At 31.8% G+C, this 22,513-nt stretch overlaps 1 protein-coding gene across 1 annotated transcript in view; it reads left to right on the plus strand.

Annotated features, from left to right (window-relative positions):
* Positions 1-22,513, plus strand: part of LOC129218524 (xaa-Pro aminopeptidase 1-like) — a 76,879-nt gene that overhangs the window by 48,837 nt on the left and 5,529 nt on the right. Inside the window, exons 14-17 of the mRNA XM_054852813.1 lie at positions 13,020-13,169; positions 13,253-13,313; positions 19,761-19,830; positions 19,926-20,030. Of these exons, the coding sequence (XP_054708788.1) occupies positions 13,020-13,169; positions 13,253-13,313; positions 19,761-19,830; positions 19,926-20,030 (386 nt within the window). The remainder of the gene's footprint in view (positions 1-13,019; positions 13,170-13,252; positions 13,314-19,760; positions 19,831-19,925; positions 20,031-22,513) is intronic.

Consider the following 22,513-nt stretch of genomic DNA (forward strand, 5'->3'; position numbering starts at 1 on the left):
TTGTTTATTGGAGTTATTGTTATAAAATTTCAGTGTTTGTTAAATTTGTTAGTATGTTAACAAAATTTTACCTATTTTGTAGTTATTGATCAAGATAATTAATTATAGTCCAGGATTATAAAACATCCTGAGAATTAACAAAAAGTAAATCGAAGCTGAATTATTATTTCTTTTTTATTATGCAAAATACAAAGAGAGTGCCCATTCCTTGCACATCCACTTTTGACGAAAGATATTAAGTTTCAATTTTATTTGTTACTTAAAAGAAAAAGCTTATTATTTTTTAGGGTTCTTACTTCCTTAAAAAAACCCTTAAGAAACCCTTATTTTATTCAAGCAAAATTAAGGTCCCTAAAAACCCTTAAAAAATCCTTAATTTCTTAAAATTTCCTTAGTTTTTAAAAGGACTATATGAAATTCAGTGCCATTTTCTTATTTTTTCTATTTTCTCCCCTCAAATCTTCATTCTCTGCGATATCTGCCAAAAACATATGTTTAAGAAACATGCCAACGACGTCAAACACGTGCTTCGCCGAAAATTGCATGCCTTGTTTGAGATTTTAATCTTTTTGCATCCTGTAAATATTTCAATCATTTTTAATGTTGGAAGTTTTTTTTTACCATATGCTACTTTATATCTGCTTATTTTATTCATTATTTCAATTATATCTGTATTTCTTCAATTTATTTTTGAAAAAATGCAAAAGTTAATTAAAAAAATGAGTTCTAACTCCCACTATCTGGGATTGTACTGAAATTTGGTATGGTTCCCTTTTTTATGTATTTTAGAGAGCATTCAAATTATTTATGGTGAATCTCTAATGGTTTAGGCTTTACAGCCTGTAAAATTTTTTGGAATTTCATGATTAAATGAAGCAACTTCAAGTTGTTTTTTTTGATCCTGAAATAGTATTATGAAGTTTTTAAAACCAAATTATGAGTTTCAATGCAAGGAAAATGGATAACCAATTATATTTTTATTTTCAATTCTCATTGTGAAAAGTATGTATTACCGCATAAAGAAAACTTAATTATCACTTTACAAACAAACCTAATTTTAAAATTTACATTCTCATTTTCAATACCTCAAATTCAAATGTTTCTAGTTAAAAAAAGATAGTTTTCTCTAAAAAAATCATGAAAAATTGACATTATTGAGTGATGCAGCAAATATTAAACCCTAGCTCCCTCAACCTTTTATTCGAAATTCAAGGGTTAGAAATTGCTGCCTCTTTTTCAAAATTTAAACTTATATAGAAATAAACAAACTTGCAAGAAATGGTGCAATACAGCAAATTTTAACAAAATAAGATGTTAGTAACAATAACAAGTGAAAGTAATAATAGCAAAACCATAGTTTAAATATCTTGACAAAAAGAGGTTTGAGTTCTTTTTCTTCAATTTACCTCTCACTCCAATAACGTAAGCTAAAAAAACTTGAAAAATAATCCTTTAATATACAACTAATTTTCTAGTTATCACGAGTTTTCCTGATCTTTTTTTTATAACTGAAATTTGAGAAATAAATTTTATACTTTAAGAGCAATATGTGCCATATATTGTATTGATTACTACCCATTATTTCAAGCAAAAATTTTGTCTTTGAAACTGGTCAATTGGCATTTTTTGTTGAATTTTGGAATGTCATGGACTCACTCTCTCAGGGGCTAATTTAATTTCATTCCTTTTCTGCATGATTTTAAGAAATCTTTTTTTAATTTGGATTTACTCCTTTTTTCCCTCTGACCACTCTCATCCCTGTAATTATGAAATTTCAAAATATAATTCACTGATAATGGGACATCCCACTCAATTGCGCCTCTTTCTGCATTTTGAAAACAATGGTAATATGCATTTGTGTATGTGTATATATAATATGTATCAAGTACTTTGCCCCTTCTTCAATCCCTCAGGCAAACTTTGAAATGGTGTACCCTAAAGTTATTTTATTGTTCTCAACGAGTCCTTAAAAAGTCCTCAATTTTTACTTTTAAAAATGAGTATGAACCTTGTTTTTCAATAAATAGTACCAAAATTAAATGTATTAAATATTTATTCAAATTTTACATACTGAATGGTAAGTAAGGAAGAATGCATGTACATAGCTCTAACAAATTCAACTTAACTTCAAAATTTTTAAATGAAGGATATTTAGATATCTATTACAATATTAAGATATAATCTAATTTCTAGTTGAATCATTCTGTGATTTAATCTTGGATCGTATCAGTTTGTTTTTATTATAAACATCAACTTAAGTGTAGAACATGCTTTTCATATTCCAACTAATGCTTCTTATTACTTATTTACAATAAAAATTAGAAATGTCTCCTTTTGTGATACTACCAGTAGAAAAGAAAAATAAATATTTTTATTATTGAAATTAATTTAAAAATGTTAGTTAACAGAAATGTTCGTTAAAAATGTTAAAAACAGTAAGTTAAAAATTTAGTGTAACACTAAGAATATTAAAACTTGTGTAGAATAACATCATATTGTGTATTTATTTGCATTCAAAGCTAAAATTTCAATATGAGCAGCAGCCGAAGCTTTGGCCATTAGGTGGCTAATGCTTCTGGCCTTCTCAAAATATACTGAACTTTTGAGACTCAAGTTTTCGAGAATCTACTGTATTTTCTTTTAACTTAAAAAAGAAAACAAAACTCATAATTAAATACACAGCTCAACATTGAAAATGCAACACCAAGAAGGAGTGTTCAGAAATTTATGAAAATTTTAGAGTAGACGTACATCACTGAGTTGTGTAAATGATGTGAAATGCGCAACTCTCCGACACACATGAAGTAAGATATAAGGGAAGGAACTTGCAGAATGGACAATAATCGTGTTGTTATTTCTGACTGGAGAATTATTGAAGACATTTTGTTTTTGTTTTGGAGGATATGTGTAACATGAGAGAATGCCAGGCCGAGGTCAATGAAGGCACTTCCAGCAGATAGACAATTTTACGAGGGGTATGGTGATCAGACTGAGAAGGGGGATTGATCCGTACGTCAAATCGCAGCTGATACCCACATGGATGCGAGCATGGTGCATCGGCTGTGCGGAAGATGGTTGGAACAACGAAATGTGGCAATATTGAGGGGTGCAGGGGCAGCCAGAGTGACCCCAGAACGTGAGGATCGACGCATCCACACACAGGCTGTAGCAGACCCACAATCACTTGTTTCTCGATTCTGCAGCAGGTGCAAGATACCCTGAGTGTTCCTGTGTCAACCAGAACCATTTCCCGTCATTAGGTCGCATGTGGTCTGCAATCAGTGTCTGCTAAGAAGACTGCCATTGACCCCACAACATAGACAGCAAAGTTTAGTATGGTGCCAGACTAGAGCGACGTGGATGACAGAATGGCGAAATGTAGTGTTCTCAGATGAATCCCGCTTCTGTTTATCCAGTGATAGTTGCTGCATACGTGTGTGGCGTCGACGTGGAGACAGATCTAATCTGGCAGTAACTATGGAACGTCCCACCGCACGACAACATGGCATAATGGTTTGGGGCGGAATTGCGTATAATTCCATATCACTTCTTGTTCGTATTTAGGGCACTATGACGGCACAACGATACTTAGATAATGTGCTACGGCCGATGGCAATCCATTACCTTCAAAAGCTGCAAAAATGCAATTTTTCAGCAGGATAACGCCCGACCACACAGTGCTCGCATCTGCCAACATGCTCTCCAAGGCACACATATGCTTCCCTGGCCACCATACTCTCCTGACCTGTCACCAATTGAACATGTGGGGCATGTGATTGGACACCGTTTGCAGACTCTGCCCTGCCTCATTCAGAAGACGAATTGTGGCAAATGGTTTAAAGGGAATGGAGAGTCATCCCTCTGGACACCATCCGCACCCTTATCGACTCTATGCCTAGACGTGTTTCTTCATGTATCGCTGTCCGCGGTGGTCCTACATCCTACTGAGCCGACGCAGTTCTCGCTCTGTATTCTGCCTATCATTTTGAAATTATGATCATTTATTATTCCTTGCTGTCTCTGTCTTTTTTCCAAATTTCTTCACTTTCTGACCACTCCTTCTTGTTGTTGCATTTTCAGTGTCAAGCAGTGTATTACTCTACATTAATTTTACGGATGAAGGTTTTCTTAATGTTTATATACTTTATAAGGCAAATCCTAGGAGTTGAACAGTAGGATACAATTGCATATTGTAAAGTATTATACATTTCTTTTTGAATTCACTAATTATGTAAAATCTCTTTATCTTCCGGATACCAATATTTAATTTACCGGCAAATATTTAATTTTTGTAACTGCCCTATGCTGACAGTACATAATCAAAATTTGACTGAGACTGAGTGTTTGGCAAATTGGCTTATTGAGCCAAGTACCAAACACCAGTACAGAGCTAGAGAGGGGCGGAGGGGGCGGTCCACCCCGGGCGGCACTTTTTTGGGGGCGGCATTTTCACACTTTTGATTCAAAAGAATTTCACGCGTTTTCCCTATAAGAAAATATTGTTTTTGTTCTATTACTGGAGGTAAAAAAGAGAAAAAGTTCTTTGAATTGTAAGGGTTTAGTACGACTATGATAGATTAAATTATGTAATTAATTAGTACGACTATGATAGATAAAATTACTCCAATACAAAACATGTGTTTTTCTTGTGGACATCTTAGCACTATTGTTTGTTTTTTCTTTTCCTTTGGGTGAAGCTACAGGCTGAGAGAGGTGGTAGTGTAAAGTCAAGGGACCATGTTTTTTTTTTCTTTTGTGGGGTAAACGATAAATTTTATATCCTTTCGTTATATGATGAAGCTACCACTTGATTTTAAATAAGTTCCTAGGAAGCCACCTTATTAAAAAAAAAAAAAAACACTTTCTATAGGAAAGTGACAACAAGAGTAAAAGGAAAGAGGTCTCAAATGGTGGGCGTTTTCTTGCTCATTTTCAGAATAGCATAATCTTTTTCAACAATTGCTTCAATTGGTCATTGAATACAAAATTTTCACTAAGACAGAATGAATTATATGTTCATTTTATAAAAAGAATTATTCACAACTCAAATAATAATTGCTTGTGTTACTGTATTATATCATCTAATTTTTTTATACAATGAGTTTCACATTTAGTCATTCCTTTTAAGGAAAGATTTTTTTATTAGTAAAATGATCCTTAGGTAAAGCTTTTCACATTTCGACCTCTATTAGTGAAAAACAGAATCATCCAAATTTGGTTATATAGCAGAACCGGATCTAGAGAAGGGGAGAGTTATGGTCTTGCTCGTACCCTAAGTGGAGTGGGCGTTATCCCTTGGAAATGCTTCGAGACTCAAGGCCTAAAACTGCACTTTTGGGCTGTTTGTTGACGTTAAGGCATAGGAAGATTCGGTTACTCTTTCTGAAAGTTGTGACATTTATTGAGGGTTTAACAATGCAATTTTAAGCTTTCTTTGGTGGGTCAAAATTCTCCAGCCTTAAAACATATTTTGAAGCTATCTTTGGCACACTTTAGACAGCAAAATGAGGGGGGGGGGGTAAAAATTGAGCCCCCAAAACGATTTTTTAGGCTATGTTTGACCAAATTAAGGGAGGAAGAGATAAGTGGCTCTGATCCGGAAATTTTTCGAAATTAAAATCCCGAAAATGCATATTAAGCTTTGTGACAATAGAAAGAAGCGTAAAGGTCGGGGACATTTTCCTAATTTAATGTTTTAAAAACGCAAATTTAGGGTAATTTGATTTCTAAAGGGAGATATAATTCCCTTTCGGATCCGTGCTTGAGCGATTCACCTAATGTTGACAAACCCAGATGAGTTTTTAAAACTTCAATACCAACAATTTCCTGAGGTTGGTCAAGCTCTGAACCTTCCTGTATAATGATTAAAGAGAGTCTAAAGTGTGTATTTAGGACATCAACTTCGAACTTTAAAATCCCCATCTCATCCAATGTCTCAAAAAAAGCTTAAAGTTGAGTTTTTGAAACTTAAACTTCAAAAAAATTTCTAAGGTTTGTGCCCCAGATGTGCACGAAATCACCTAACGTCATAAAATTGGCTCCAAATTTTGTTTTTACGAATTTCTGAGGGAAGACCGCAAATCCTTTTTTTTTCTCAGTAGTGAAGAACTTAAAATGAGCAACTGTTTCGAAAAAGATTTTGGGTGGTTAACCTCCCACAGAAATCTCTCTCATAACGTTGTCCGTCAAACAACGGCTGAATTGCGTTTTTAGGACATCATTTTCAAAAAGTTTCTAGGGGAGACGGAAAAATCATCTGACTTCCCAAACTTTTTGGAAACCTGTGCCATCAAATATAGCCTACAATTGTGTTTTTGACACTCTCGCATCGAAAAATTTCCAGAGAGCTCCTGAACGTCCCCTATTCTCTTTAACGTCACCAAAGGTAGAGTAAAATTGATTTCAAGTTTGAAAATATTTCGGGAGGAAAATGCAGTTTTTGTTGGAGTTAGGGGAGACCCTTTCACCACTAGACACACGTGTTATTCAGTTTTGTTGAAAAGATTTCCGGATAGCACCCCCGAACCTTCCCCAATACATTCATGTATCCAAAGATAGCTTAAAATTGCTTTTTTAACACTTTAGTTTCTGAAAAATTCCTTCAGAAGTTCCGACCCCCTAACGTCATCAAATAATGCATAAAACTAATTTTAATTTTGAAAAAAAAAAAAATCTGGAGGGAGCGCCAAGCATCTTTTCAAAAGGCATTACTAAAAATTGCTTAAAATTCTGAATTTTGACTTGACTTTTGAAATTCTTCGGTTGGGCTCTGAATTCCTTTTTGTTTTTCTTCTGCAAGAAAAATAAGAAGGGAAAAAATTAGTATATTTTCTTGTTTATTAAAATCTTACTAATTTTGACTCTTTAATGTGTCAACTAGTTCCCATCATAAAGGGCGGCAAATTGAGGAACCGCTCCGGGCGGTAGAAAGTGTAGCTACGCCACTACCAAGCACTAGTCTGAATATGAGCATCTATGTTCAATCCTGTCCAGTTGCCATAAGATTAATTCAAATCATAACCTCTCTTAACAACACCTCCAAATGATGGCAAACATTGTCTGAAAATGATCTCACCAACTAAGGACTGGCTACATTCACAGAAAAAGCATCAAAGCAGATGAGAACTGTAATAAAAAAATGATGCTTTGTGCTACAGTACGATTAAAGTGAAAAAAGAACGTAAATAAAGCACAAATTCGCAAGAAAGTGCAGCATATAGCTAGTTGTGAGAGAACTATTGTAACTTTCTTGTTGGTGCATTTTTTGCACTGATGAAGAGGTTCCATCAAGCCCAGATCTATAAATTTTAGGCCCCCTGCAAAAATTCAGCAGAACCCGTAACTGCTACTGGATTTTATGCCACTTAAGGACAGGGCCTTAGGGGACAGCCCCTTAGTTCCTCATTGCAGGGTCTCTGCGTACGTTTATCCGGGCCTGGGCTGCATTGTAGCCTTGAAATAGCTATATTTTCTTTTGAAGTTGTGGTTTATTTACGTTGGTTTTTAAAGTTAATAAGATAAAAGCTTGCTTCGTTTTTGTTTATTTTTTAAATTCTGATTCTAAAAAATGACTCAAGCAAAATATGCTAACTGGGTAAATGATGTGTTTAAAATACAATCGGATCTTGATAACTCGAATATTCCTTTATCTCGAAGTTTTCATTGGGTCCCAAACTCTTGAGACAGTTGTGGAAACTTCCTATAACTTGAACTACCAATAAATCGAACATTTTAAGGGACTTGAGTTATCGAGAGTTGTCTGTAATAAAACTGTATTTTGTAGTGTATCAAATTCCACAATGACTCACCCAATGAGTCAAAGCAAAAAAAAAAGCAAGGAAAGGGTATTTCAAATGCACAATACTTTTCATCCCAGTCTCCTGCTTAACTGAAATTCTAAGGTTACCATGCAGCCATGCATGACACTGAAGAAATGGTTAGTTACTTTCTACCTTGGGAGAAAGGCAGCATTCCTAACAGTGAACCATATTAAAATTTAAAAAAAAAAAGAAAAATCTGGAATTTTTGTTCATTGTATTTACCTTTTCCCAAACTGACAAGATGCAGGGTTGCCACAGGGTGCTTAAATGCAACTTTTTTGCTACTTGTTTTGGTGTTTATTTGTTATTTTGAAGCCTAATAGTACTTCACATTATGTTTCCATTTCACTATCTTTTGGGGGGGGGGGGGCAAAAAACTTTGGTTTTTATTAGGGACCAATCACCTCCATTGTGTTGAAATAACATTTAGGGAGCAGCTTAAATGTTAGCATAACCAATTCTTTACTTTTGTTCTTGGATGGAAATCTATTTGCTTAACAGCTAAGGTCTCCTTTTCCTCCGAGTTTCTCTGATTTTATTTGCTTGCTCCAATTAATCAGAATTTTTTCTGAAAAATATCTCGATTGCTTCAGGAAAGTCCTTATTTTTTTTTCTCTTTCTTTCTTTCATTCTTTCTTTTTTTTTTTCGAAAAAAATTTAGTGGATTGAAAGATCTGATCTATTTAATATTTTCCTTTAACTGAACTTCAGCAATGAATACATCATTTAGTAAAAAAATCTGTTCAAAGAAAATTGCCGACATTGAACTCATGCTTGCCGAAAATTGCATGCAATGTTTGAGATTTCATTCCTTTTGCATCTTGTAAATATTTCAGCTATTTTAAAGTTAAAAGCTATTTTAATGTATGATTTTTTCATGGCTTATTTCAAGTGTATTTATTATTGTTTAAACTTGACTTTAATTCTTTAGTTTTTAAAATTACTTTTTTGCCTAAGAAAGTTTCAAGGTGGGCTCTCAATGGTTTCATGTCAAAATATTTCATTGAATATAGCATTGTTGGATCTAAAACACTATTATCACTTAAGACAGTATGTTTTAAGCAGAGGAAGACATTTATCCAAGGTGTGAAATTAATTCTATTTGAGTTGGATAGTGTAAAGTAACAGCTTACGAGAGTGTTTCCTTGTTTGGAGTTCTTCTAGGTGTTTGTGTGTGTGTGTGTGAGGGGGGGGGGAGTTTTTTATTATTTTGCATTAAAATTCCTTTTTATTATTTCCAAAATTTATTATTACTTTTGTATTTACCTGCTGAATAGTACTGAGAAATATAGGTGAAAGCTTGAAAGTAGAGTGTTTCAATCTTTGGAGTGTATGCGTGTGGGGGGAGAAGGGGTAATTAATTTTGTTTAAAAAAATTCTGAAATTTATTGTTTTTTTTCTGTTGCATAGTTTTCATAAATGTGGGTGAAAGTTTAAAAGAGTAGAATTACTCTGTTTTAATGCTATTGGTATTAGATAGAATTCTCAATCACTATCTTCATATTTTATTGGGTAGTGCATATACAAACCATATGAGTTCCACTCTGACTTGCTTGTATGTAATGTTTAGGCCTAGTTTCAGCAAAATTAATGAAATTTATCTTTAAATAAAAAAAATTTCTGTTTATCTTAGATAAAACTCTCTAAACATTCAAACTTTGGGATATTTTTGCTTTACACCTGCTTTATGTTTGTATGAATATACAGTCGTTTATTACTGGCAGTATTCTGTTTATGTCACCCCATTTATGAAAGGCCTTTAAGTTTTCAACAATTTCTATTGGAAGACTTTTCCCTGGTTTTGGGGTAGACCTTGCAAGGAATTAATCCTCTTTATCTTACTAGAGGATTTTTTTTTTTTTCAATTTTCTTGTCATGTTAATAGAATCTTTAAATTATTACATAATTTCCATTACTCTATGACTCAGGCTTCATTATTTTTTTTTAATATCAGAAGTAAAATTAGAAAAACTTTTAGAATCTTAAAAAGTGATTCTCCAGTCATTTCAGTCTCACTTTCTGAAAGCATTTTACAGTTTGTAAAAAGTTTGCGTTTCCAGGACTGATTTTTTTTTTTTTTTTTTGGTATTGTTTTATCTGAACTTTCTGATTTTCTTTTATCAATTGGGAATTCCCCCAATTTTGTTTTGAATATTTTAACACCTTTTTTTATATAATATATCCATCATGGCCTATTTTTATAAACACTTGATATATCTAGACAATTTTTAATATCACAAAATAGATCAATTTCAGCACATACAATTAATTAGAATTTAAAATTTCAATTTCCTTTTCCACATTATAATAGAACTGAAACTCATCATATTTGCAATTTCCTCTTTCTGTTCCAATGAAATATAATGAATGCATGATGGGCTAATGAAATTAGATACTGGAGCTTGAAACAAAGAGGTTTTATCCTTTTTAAAAAACAAACTCTCATTTTTGATAAAGATCTTTTGCATGCGAAACATGTTCGAATATGTATGATTCTGGTCTTTCCTAGTAATGTCTAGTAAAAATTTAGCAAGACATGGTAACAAAATTTTTAATCTGATTAAACTTTTCATTCTTCTTTCTCAATCCTGTGCATGTCTTAATAATTGTTAAGCAGTTTACTTGTAGTATTTCTTTAAAACAGCAAATTGTCATTCACTTGACTGATAACTTGATTTTATTCAGTTATATCCCCCACCCCCTTTTAACGAGTAAGTATCTATGGCAAAACCATACAATTTATGAAATAATAGAAATTGAAAACGGAGCACACTTAATAGAATATCTTTCTCTTGCCAGTTTTATTGTGTTATTTATTTAAAAAATCTGCTACAAATAGATTTAAAACATTGATTCTTCTTTCAAGCTTTTACCAACATTTATCAGTACTATTCAACAGGTTAAAAGTAATAATTTTATGATAAATAAATTTTTACACAAAATAATAAAAAAGTCATCCTTCCTCCCCTCCACAAACACATAGAACTGCAAACAAGGAAGCACTCTCGTAAACAGTAACATGACACTATCCAAGTCAAATAGAATTAATTTCATGTCTTCCTCTACTTAAAACATGCTGTATTATGTAATAATAGTGTTTTAGATACTACAATGCTATATTCAATGAAATATTTCAACATGAACCTATTGAGAGCCCACCTAGAATCTTCTACAGCTATTTTAGTAATGTATAAACATTTTTTTTTAATTTTGAAATAATTGAATCTGCATATTTTGAGAAATTCAAAATTTCAATCTTTAATTTTTATTTAATTTATGTAAATTATTTTCCAACCTAATCATGTTGATATTGTTGAAAAGGTTATTAAAAAGGCTAACAAATGGTACTTGTTTCAACTCCCTATCTTACAAGGAGACCTTACGGTCTCGGGAAATTCAGATTTTGATGAAATTCAGCAGATTAGTAGTACCCCCTGAGAGTATCCACACAGTAAAGTAATGAAGCACACTAGCCATAACATTCCGAGAAAACAGCCTCCAAAGTTTTACACGCAGCTTATATACTAGCAGAAATTTTTGCCAGCAGCAGCTCGGTGGCTATGGGGTAGCTTACTGGATTCCTGTATAATTCATTCCAGGTTTGAAACCTCTTGAATTCTTTTTTTCACCAAAATGTACCTCACTTGTTCAACCTGTGCTACGTCTATTTTTATAGACAGGTAAAGAATCTAATATAGCGCATACAAAATAGTGCGTATCTCGTTGAAAATAACAGAATAATAAATACCCGTGTAGACTACATAAAAATACAATCAATAGTCCATCATCAACTGTCATCACCAATTTTTAATTAAGTCATTCGATGTGCCTGGTATGCTTCCGAACTTTCGGACGAAAGAGAAATTTTTATGAATATTAATGAAGTATGTTATCCTATAAATCTTTTAAAGAAAGGTTGCTCCTGTAAACAATCTTCCTTTATACATTGTGCAAGATGTCATAACAGTTTTTGATTTCTATGTTCTTATGATAGTTATCATTCTGGTGTATGTATATAAATATATAATTGATAAATAAAAACTATATTTGAAATACACCGCCAGCTCAGTCATTTCCAGCCGAGGACTGCAGTTTCGTGCTTATTAGCACTCATCAGCCCGGCATAGGAAAGTGACTGAGCTGGAGATGGAAAACCTCTTATGGAAGCCAAGAGTGCGAAACAAACTGGTAGCTAATATAGAATTAGCAGACCAGACGAGTGACCGAAGCAATGGTTGAGGCTGATGAGTGCTAATAAGCACGAAACTGCAGTCCTCGGCTGGAAATGACTGAGCTGGTGGTGTATTTCACGTATTTCTGCTTTAGCCCTGGCTAATGGGCGGTAACTTACTGAATATACCTTGCCTCGCGTTCAATCTTCGAGTTGAACCGAACCATTGCTTCGGTCACTCGTCTGGTCTGCTAATTCTATATTAGCTACCAGTTTGTTTCGCACTCTTGGCTTCCATAAGAGGTTTTCCATCTCCAGCTCAGTCACTTTCCTATGCCGGGCTGATGAGTGCTAATAAGCACGAAACTGCAGTCCTCGGCTGGAAATGACTGAGCTGGCGGTGTATTTCACGTATTTCTGCTTTAGCCCTGGCTAATGGGCGGTAACTTACTGAAAAACTATGTTGTTAAATTTTATACATAAATTAACAAGCCGTACCCTAATTTTGTTGCCGTGGTAATTTAAATTGTAATTTATAATCGATTGAATATATCTCTATTTCCTTTATTAAAAATACATTACGTATTTAAAAATAAAGTGTTTTCTTTAATTCAAATTTCAATAAGCTATAACAGTCGCTTTATAAATTTATGTAAAAAAATTCTTTGAGAGGTAGCGAACCTGGGATGTATTGCACAGGAATCCAGTACGCTGGCCGCATAGCCATCGAGAAATCTCTACAAGTATATCTGCTGAATTTCTTCCTGATCTGAATTTCCCAGACCGTAAGGTCTCCTTGCTAGTTGGAAAAGATTCTAGATCATTTTGAAAATTGGGTTAGTCATGCGTTTTGACCCATTTCTATATAAACACTACCTCTGTACCTAATTTCATCAACATCTGAGGGGGTAAGGTAAAATTTTGCCAAAATCATGACCCAAAAGGAAAATGTGTTTAGTACTTGGAAAGATGTATTTAAACTTGTGTTTACTTTATTTATTTATTTATTTAATTTCATTTTTTTGCAGGCAACAAGAAGACTATGTAGGACCAAGTTTTGAAATCACATCTGCTTCTGGGCCAAATGCTGCTCTTATACATTATCATCCAACAGAAGAAACAACAAGAGTGATATCAGCTGAAGAGTTTTACTTATGTGATTCAGGAGGACAATACATGTTAGTATCTTTTACTATCTATTGTTATAAGTGCTGTATTTGGTTCATAAATATTCTGAATGTAATTTTTCTCATTCTTGTAGTGATGGAACTACTGATGTTGCTAGGACGTATTTTTTTGGAATCCCTTCACAGTATGAAAAGGTACATTTTTATTGTGCAGATTGTTAAACATGTTAAATACCAGGAATTGGCGAAGCCTAAACAAAAATTTTAGCCTGGTGTTTAACATATTAATGCTATCAAAGTAAGATTATTGTACAACCTGTACAAAACGTAAATAGCTACATTTTGAATAAACTGAAAATTTCGGAGATAATCAGAATTTTCTAAGAAAACATTCAAATTTCACCGAGTTTGAAAAATTAATTAATGTTTTTGTTCATTTTAGTAATAGCAGTAATATGTTGGTTTTTAACTTTCTAACCCTATTGATATAATATCTGGAAATATTTCCCTGATACAGTAATCTTGTGGCTTAGTTCTGTTAACAAAAAAGGAAAAGTATTCTCTATGCTTGACTAATCACTAATGTTCTAGTATATACAGTCGACTCTAAATTCTGAATACTCATGGAACCAAATGAAAGTTTTCAGATTATTGGATGTTCATTATAGAGAGAGACTGGGCAACGCAGGTAAATATACTGTGCTGTTCAGTACTTCTTTTGGTGAGTTATACCACTTATTGAAAAGAAGAAATAATATTCTGTTTTGCATTGTGTATTCTTATTCAACATACATGTTGAATTAGTCAAGTGGAAGGGCTTCCAGATGATGCGCAGCCACATAAACATAGCTTAGTCTTGACCATATTGCTTAAAGGTCATACTTCTGTTTCGTTGACCTCGTCTGCTTCTTCTCTATCTTAGTCTTCTGCACTGGTGTTGTTGTACTAAACTGAAACGCTCCCGTCAGCTTTGAAAAAAAGCAGCAGGTTCACTTTCAATATGGAGTGCCTGAAGAATTGAGTCTAAATATCTCACAGCTGTTGCTTCTTAATTGCTCTTTACTGGAAATCCACCTCTATAAAATATATATACAGTCGGATCAATAACTCAAACGTTTTAGAGGGTCCCTTAGCACTGTTAATTATCAAGAGTTGTCTGTACCTTTGACTAGAGGGTTACTTTATTCCAAGCCTTTGATTTCCAGTGAAAAATATACATACAAGATGTTGACCTTTTTTGTATTAATTGCAGAATTTGCTTCTTTTGTCATTATGGTAATTTTACCAGAAAAAGAATTTGTAGTGTGTTTAGACTAGGGATGCACCGGATAGTAATTTTGCTGAATTCTAGATATCCTGCATCTCTTTATTTGCCCAATTCGGATATTCGCATCGGATATCCTACGGATATCCAGCTTTATAGTTGCTTTTAGTTACATTGCTTGTTCACGTACTTTTATGCAATGCTACATCAAAATAATAAATCAATCTTGTTTCACACATCATTTCTTTGAAAACATATTATTATTAAGTAGTTTTGTTGTTCACATTTATCTTTACGATAAGTCATAATTGTAATTAGACTTGCATGACTTAGGAAAAAAAACAGTAGAAACAAAATAACCTTGTTATAAAGTAATACATTTTCTTGTTTCCAGTTTTATAATGACATAAACAAAGTTTTGCTTTGAGATTCTTTTTATTAAGAACAGTACACATGTAAACATTTTCTAACATTCAAGTAGAAAAAGAAAATACTAAACCGGGCAATCTTCATTTTTTTTTCATTCTTTAAAGGTGCATATTTACAAAATTAATTTATTATTTAGGTTTATGCTAAGCACATTCTCTTTCTAAAAAACAAATTAATAAATTTATACTTATATAATATACTTTAAATGTTACTTTACTTCTAAAAACTAGAGGCACACATTCTTAAAAGATAATCTTAAATATATTATTCAGAGCTATATTTTAAACAAATTCATTTCTTAAAAAACAAATTTCATAAATTTATAACTTAAACAATTAACTTAATATTTTACTTTTTCTCCAAAAAATACAGGTATGCATTCTAAAAAGATGTGAAATAACATCTGAAATATATTATTTAGAGTTATGCTAAGCACTTTCCCCTTTTTAAAACAAATTAGTAAACGCACACTTAAATCATCGACTTAAAAAATTTCTTTAATTTCAAAAAAATACAAATGATACACAAGTCTTAAAAGGTCCAAATTAACACCCAAATACAGTCAAACCTTGATATCTCGAACCTCCTTATCTCGAAAACCTTGGATGTCTCAAAACAAAAATTTTCCCCAGCATTTTCTATAAAATTCCCTGTGTATTTTCCATAGTTATCTCGAAATTTATTTTTCGAAACCCTTGATATGTTGAAATTTTTGCACAGAAGCAAGTTTCAATTGTCCTTTTGCTTTGGCAATTTTTGTAGTAAAACCAGTTCCAGGGAAAATTGCTTAATGTTTTTCATCCCTTTTCTTGGAAATTTTGTGAATAGGGAGTTGGGATAAGATAATAGAGGAGTGTTGGTATGAAGGGGGTGCTGTGTTTTCCCCAGAGTTTAGAATCTTTGTGCATTTCTCTCGAACATGTTGTCCTTTTTGAGGAAAAGTGTTCGATTTTTCATCCATCAATTTTCAAGAGAAAACAGAAAATGTGTTCCTCATTTTCATCATTCAGCTTTTTTAACTCCTAAAAAATGGCTGCTGAGAACTTTTTGAATGTGAGGTTACTGGTTAAAGATAAAACTAGAATTTTTAAATTTTTAGGTGAAAAAATCAAGTTGAAATTGTTGTTCATTTCAAAAACTCCTGTGCACTTTCAACAATTAGAAAATTTCAAATCTAGTGAAATACTTAATTGATTGTAATTTGAATTGGTCCCATAGTACATATTTAAATGCATATAGCGTACGTGTGTGTAAATGTGAGAGTTACTAGTGTAATTTTTTAAAAACCTTGATAACTCAAAAACTTGATATCTCGAAAATTTTTCCCATCCTGAGAGATTTGAGAGATCGAGGTTGTACTATATATCATTTAGATTTATGCAAAACAAGTTGACTTTTTTGAAAACAAAGTTTTGACATTATACCTTGATAATCATCTTAAAACTTCACTTCAATTCCAGAAATTCAAGATGAAAATTCTGAAAAGAATCAAATTAACCTTAAATATAAATCCCGAAAATTTCAGGTCTTAAAAGATAATTAACATCTTAAATATATTGTCAAGGGTTATGCCAAACACGTTTACTTTTTTAAAACAAACTAATTCACTTACATAGTGAACTTAAAATTTTATTTTAATTCCAGAAAATAAAGTTACACTCTCACTAAAGGTGCAAATTTACATCTTAAATGTATTACTAAGACTTAAGCTAAGCACATTCACTGTATAAAAAGAAATTAACAAATTTAAATCTATAATTAAAAGTAATATTTTTAAGCTGATTTTTTAAGTCCAAAAAATATAGTAAATTTGTAAAATTAACAAGTTAAATATATCATTAAAAGTTATGCTAAGCAAGTCCATTTTTTTAAAAAAACAAATTGATAAACTTGTACCTTAATAACCATCTTAAAACTTTACTTTAGCTACAACAAATAAAGATATACATTCTTAAAAGAAGCAAATTAACACCTTAAGCATAAATTCCAAAAGATACAGGTGCTTTAGTCTTAAAAGAAATTAAAATTAGCATCTTAAATATATTTTTCTGAGCTATGTTAAAACGTTAATTTAGATTTTTTTTTTAATTTTAAGTTATAATTAATTAAATATAAACTAATACTTAAAAAATCAATTAAATGTTACTTTAAATCAAAAATATCCAGATACAGTCTTTAAACATGCAAATTAACATGTGAAGTATTTTAAGAGTTATTTTAACCATTTTCACTTTTTTAAACAAATTAATAAACTAACACTTAAATAATCAACTTGAAATTTTACTTAAATTCCAATAAATACAAGTACATATACTTAAAAGATGCAAATTAATATCTTAAGAATTAAGGGAGGGGGACAATTTTCTGTTCAAATATTTCCATTTATTTATTTTAAAAAATCCTGAAAATTACTATCCAACAGATTTATGGGATTTTTGTAATTGTTAAATTACAAAAATCCCATCTTGTCCCAAACTAATGGTTTAATAATGATTTGACTAATTTTCATATTTTTTTTTGTATTTTGAGTGTGAAAAGGTATTGAGATTTATGAAGCAAAATAATTTTTTTTAACAGCAAATGTTGAATGTATACCTCTGTCAAGAAGCTTATAAATTAAAAATAGATTGCATACATACACTTTAAAATAGTTAACATTTTATGCTTTCTAAGAAAAGACTAAACTTTCTAAGACTATTAAAAACTAGCATTTTCCATTTGTAAAAAAAATCAGTTTTCTCGGGGGGGGGGGGGGGGAGATCTACCATCTCAAAATTTCCGGAAAATTTGTATCTGTATGCTAATCAAATAAAAATGAAAAAAAGAAAATGAAGCAATATTTTGAAACTATTATTCCTACCTGCTCTATTCACTGTCAATTTTAATCTAATGCTAGAAATTGGTTGCAAGTCTTGGCACGCCATAACCTTAAAGATCTCAGATCTGGACAAAATTCCAGATATTTTAGTCCATCCCCATTAGATATGAGCCTAAGGAAAACGATTTGACTTCATGGACCTTAGTTTGGCTGCAATGAAGCTCTAAAGATGTCAGTTTGGCTCTAGAAATGCATTGAAGTCCTTTGAAATTCAGTTTTTTTTTTTTGCAATTTCATGGCGCTGTGTGCTAATTGCTTGCATTTGAATAAATAAGGTTGAATGCTATTTGTTAATTATTCGTTTGTGCTTTTAAACTGAATACTGATTTTAATTTGGAAGTCAAAATATTTGAATCACAGTTTCGTGACAAAAAAAAAAAAAAAAAAAAAAAAAATGCAGAGTACAAAATTAATTGTTGTTTAAAACACTTATTCTAAGTACAATTAAAAATGATGATTAAAAATATACATAGTACAGTCAGCACTGAAAAATTGTATTCCAAATATAAAGTGATGGACTAACATATTTCAAGGGGTGAACTTGAAAAGGGCGCATGAAAATAACATTTAACACGTTCAGAAATTTAAAAATTCATTTTTAATATTTTGAAGCAAAAAATCACAAAACAAAACAGAACTTCACACTTAAACCTGTTTTTGTGCTGTCTTTTTTGTGTGATTCTTCTTTTGTGCAATTTAACTGTAATTTTCGTTGCAAAAACTATTTTTACAGCACTCATGAAGTTGCAAAAAAAAAAAAAAATATAATTTTTTTCATGCAATCAATATTCACTGCACAAAAACAGGTTTGAGTGTATTGCATTTAATGTTTACTAGTGGTTTAAAAAAAAATATTCCATAGGAAATACCATTGCGTTTCTGTATCCAAACTAGCAACTATGGACCCCCATTGCATCTGAACTAGGGCCTATGCAAACAAATCACTTCATCTAGGCTCATAACTAAGGCAAATTCACTAAAATTCAGAATTTTGTTCAGGACCTATGACCCTCAAAGACGTGGTGTTTGGTACAAAGACAGTTTTTCTGTGAAAAGCAAACATTGCTAATGTTAAACAGTAAGTTATCACCTCAAAGCCATATATAAGCCAGAAATACATGCAGTATACTGACAGACTATAAGACCCCATTTGGATCATGCTGTGTAGTTTTGGTCGCCTTATCTGAGGAAAGATATTTGTATTGGAAAGGGTTCAAAGAATTGTAACTAAACTAGTAAAGGGACTTTCAGATTTAGATTATGATACCAGATTTAATAGGATTAATATGTATAGCCAGGAGGAAAGGAGGATCAGAGGGGACATGATTTAGTTGTTTAAATTTAGGATGAGAGGTCCATTGTTTTAAGCTTTTCAAATCTCAGGCTAACCTGGAAATAAGGAAAAACTACTACTTTAGTAGGGTTGTGGGCACTTGGAATAGCTTACTGGAAGAGGTAGTAATGAGCAATGGGGGTGGGTAACTTTAGGAGGGCCATTGATCTTCATTGGGGACTAATAAATTGACTAAGACCAGCCTAGCTGGGCCAACAGCCTGTTGCTGGTCGTCACATTTGTATTTATCTGTCTGGAATAGTGAATAATCAAGCTGGATACGTATGACATCTCATTGAATCTGAGTGTGCCAAAAAGCTGGTAGCTACCAGTTTACCAAAAACTCATTATTGCCAGGTGGAAAAAACCAGCCAATTCTGTGTGATAAAACCAAACATTTCGTTGGCTTGTCATTGCTCAGCCATCACATCTAATTCTAGTATCTTTCATTTTTTCTTTGTAAAAAACTGTTGCAAACCAAGGAGATATGCTACAACATAAAATATCCAATAGACTAGACATATGATTTGGTCACTAAAAATACCCTATTGGGGGGAAAAAACCTATTTTGTCATTGAAACTTACTAATTGTAATGGAATAAGTCTCTTTATCTTTCTTTTTTTTTTTTAATTTTACTTATGTATTGGGTTTCTATGTTGCACTCTTTTTATCACCTATAAATTTTTAAATACTGTTTAAGTTTATGTCAAGCATATAACTAAACATTTTTCTTATAGGAATGTTTCACACGGGTTATTAAGGGCCATATAGCCATATCCTCTGCTGTTTTCCCTCGACATATCAAAGGTAATTTTAGATTTTATCAGGTTCAGTACATTATGATTTCAAAATTTCACTTTTAACATTTCTTAATTTATATGTTTTAATTTACTTTAAATCAGGTCAAATGCTTGACACCTTAGCTAGAAAGTCACTTTGGGAAGTTGGACTTAACTATATGCACAAAACCGGTCATGGTGTTGGAGCCTATCTAACTGTGCATGAAGGTATTGTTACCAGTATTATTTTGTGATCATAGCTTCTTTTTTATCATCAAGAACTGTCAAAGAATTCTGCCTTTTAACAGAGTGTTCATTTTCTTCAAATTGTTTTATTGCCTTGACCTGTTGTAAAGGGCCCTTTAAAGTGCTTATTTTTCCATTCCAAAATCGATTGTTTATATCTTTTGCTGAAATTAAAGCTTTCAATCACTATTTGCTGAGAATGACTCAGTAAATAGTGAATTTGAAAAACCACTAAGTAATTTGAAAAAAATATGTTAAAAAATGAATTTTTCAAAAACTAAAAAAAGAATATTTCTAATTTTTATATTGCAACAAACCCTAAATCGTCAGCATATAGCATAGTTTAATCCTAAAAAAATATTTTATAGCTTTTGCATAAGATCTTTAGTAACGCATATGTAATAGGGGTGCAACATCAATGTCGATGTTCAGGAAACATCGATGTTTTGGGTTCGATGTTGATGTGTTTGTATTTTAATTGAAAATTATAATGAAATTTCTCAGAGAAGTGACATCGATTGAGAACATCGATCTTCATTATGAAAAAGAAACAAAAAAAGAAAAAAAAAGATTAAATAAAATAAAAAATGGTGGTATCTATAATTGATCCAAAAACATTTAATTCTCAGAATCATCGACATCACCTAAATTTGAAAAAGGAAAGAGCTGTGCTCCTCTTAGCTACCATGCAAAATAAGCTCAAACAGGGTTGACAACTGTTCCGCATCAATTTGCGAAACTCCTGAGCTCCGCAAAAAGTTCCGGCAGAGCGTTTTCAAGTATGACATAGTGTTTAAGCTGTTTTTTATTTTGATGCTAGGGCTTAAAATGACTATTAAAGCTGAAAGCTCAAAAACAATTTCAGACAAGTGTTTCTCGTTTTTTTAAATTTTTTTTGCAAAATACCGAGCTGCTCCACAAAATTTCAAAATGATTCTTAAAATCACTACAGATGCTCCTCAAATTGTTTTTCCTAGGTCAGCTCAGATATAGTATACAGAATCCTCATTGCTTGGAAAATGACATAGAAAAGAATCGAAAGAAGTAAATCCGCCGCTGCCGGTGTTGATATTATCTGGAATTTCCCAAAACTATTTCCGCTACAACGGAGTAATGAATGAATTCAAAATAAACATAGAGATTTTTTTCAATGTATGGGTATTATAAACATAATCAGCGACAGGAAAGCTTCCGCCGGTCTGATTTATTTTTTCTGTTGGCTTGCGAAATGTGGTGTTGTGCGTAGTTGGTTAGAGAATATATAAATATAATTTAATATTAGCTTTACTTGGGAATTTCTGAAATAATAGCTATAATCTTACGAATTGATGCAATGAAAAAAAAAAGAATTTCATTGGTCCACTAAGAAACATTTGTTAGGGATTATCATATATGTAAGTCTTTAGTGTAGTATATTCAAAAATTTTTGTTGTATATTGATAAAAAGATCGATAGTTTGAAACATCGATGTCTTATTTTCAAACATCAATGTTTTGAAACATTGATGTTTTTCCATCGATGTCGCAACTCTAATACGTAAATTTCAAATTTAAGGTGATTTTAGCCCAATTCAAGGCTTATGCGCAAACTAAAGATCTTATGTAAAAGCTATAAAACGTTTTTTTATGTTCAAACTATGCTATGTATGGATAACTTGTGGATATTGCACTATAAAAATTAAAAAAATAATAATTTTAAATTTTTGAAAAATTCAATCTTTAACATCCTTTTTCAAATTTTCAGCCTCATGCGCGAACTGAAGATGTCAACTCACATTTTTTTTCCCCTAATTGAGGTTATCAAACTACAACTTTTAAAAGGTAACGCAATTTCAAAATTTAAAAAAAAAAAAAGATTTTTTAGAGCCACTCTACTATCTACCTTCATTTATGTTTTAATTTCGAGTTTTTAAGATTTATAAATTTCTTCCCCTCTATTTTCTCAAACCTTTTCAAAACTGACCCTTTTTGATTTCATGAAAGTTCAAGCATTTGTGGGGAGAAGTCATCTATCTGTCTTTGTTAGTGCTTTGAGTTAATGGAACTTATATTAAAAAATGGATATTAATTAAATATTTAATTGACTTTACAGGAACATATACAAGCTTATGATTTCTTTTTGATTTTGTGACAAGAATTATGTTTCTTTGTATTTTAGTTTTGTTTTATATCTTAAAGGCCAACATTTAAAAAGATTTTTATTCATTCATTGTGTCAGGGATTTTTCAAATTTAGCCGACTTAACGAAAGTCATTGTCACATCACAATTTGTAGTTTTAGACAAATGCTTAAATGAAATTTTAAATATAAATTGTATTAAGTTTCCCTCCTCAAGATCTTATATTTTGATTGCATATTCAAGTATTGGTAATGTTAGGATCATTGTTTAAGCAGTGTAATGTATTGTTCTGTATAGGAATAGAGAAAAATATATTGCTTTAAAATGCTTTATTTATGTTTCCATTT

This window comes from Uloborus diversus, chromosome 3, assembly GCF_026930045.1.
Source record: "Uloborus diversus isolate 005 chromosome 3, Udiv.v.3.1, whole genome shotgun sequence".
Lineage (NCBI taxonomy): Eukaryota > Metazoa > Arthropoda > Arachnida > Araneae > Uloboridae > Uloborus > Uloborus diversus.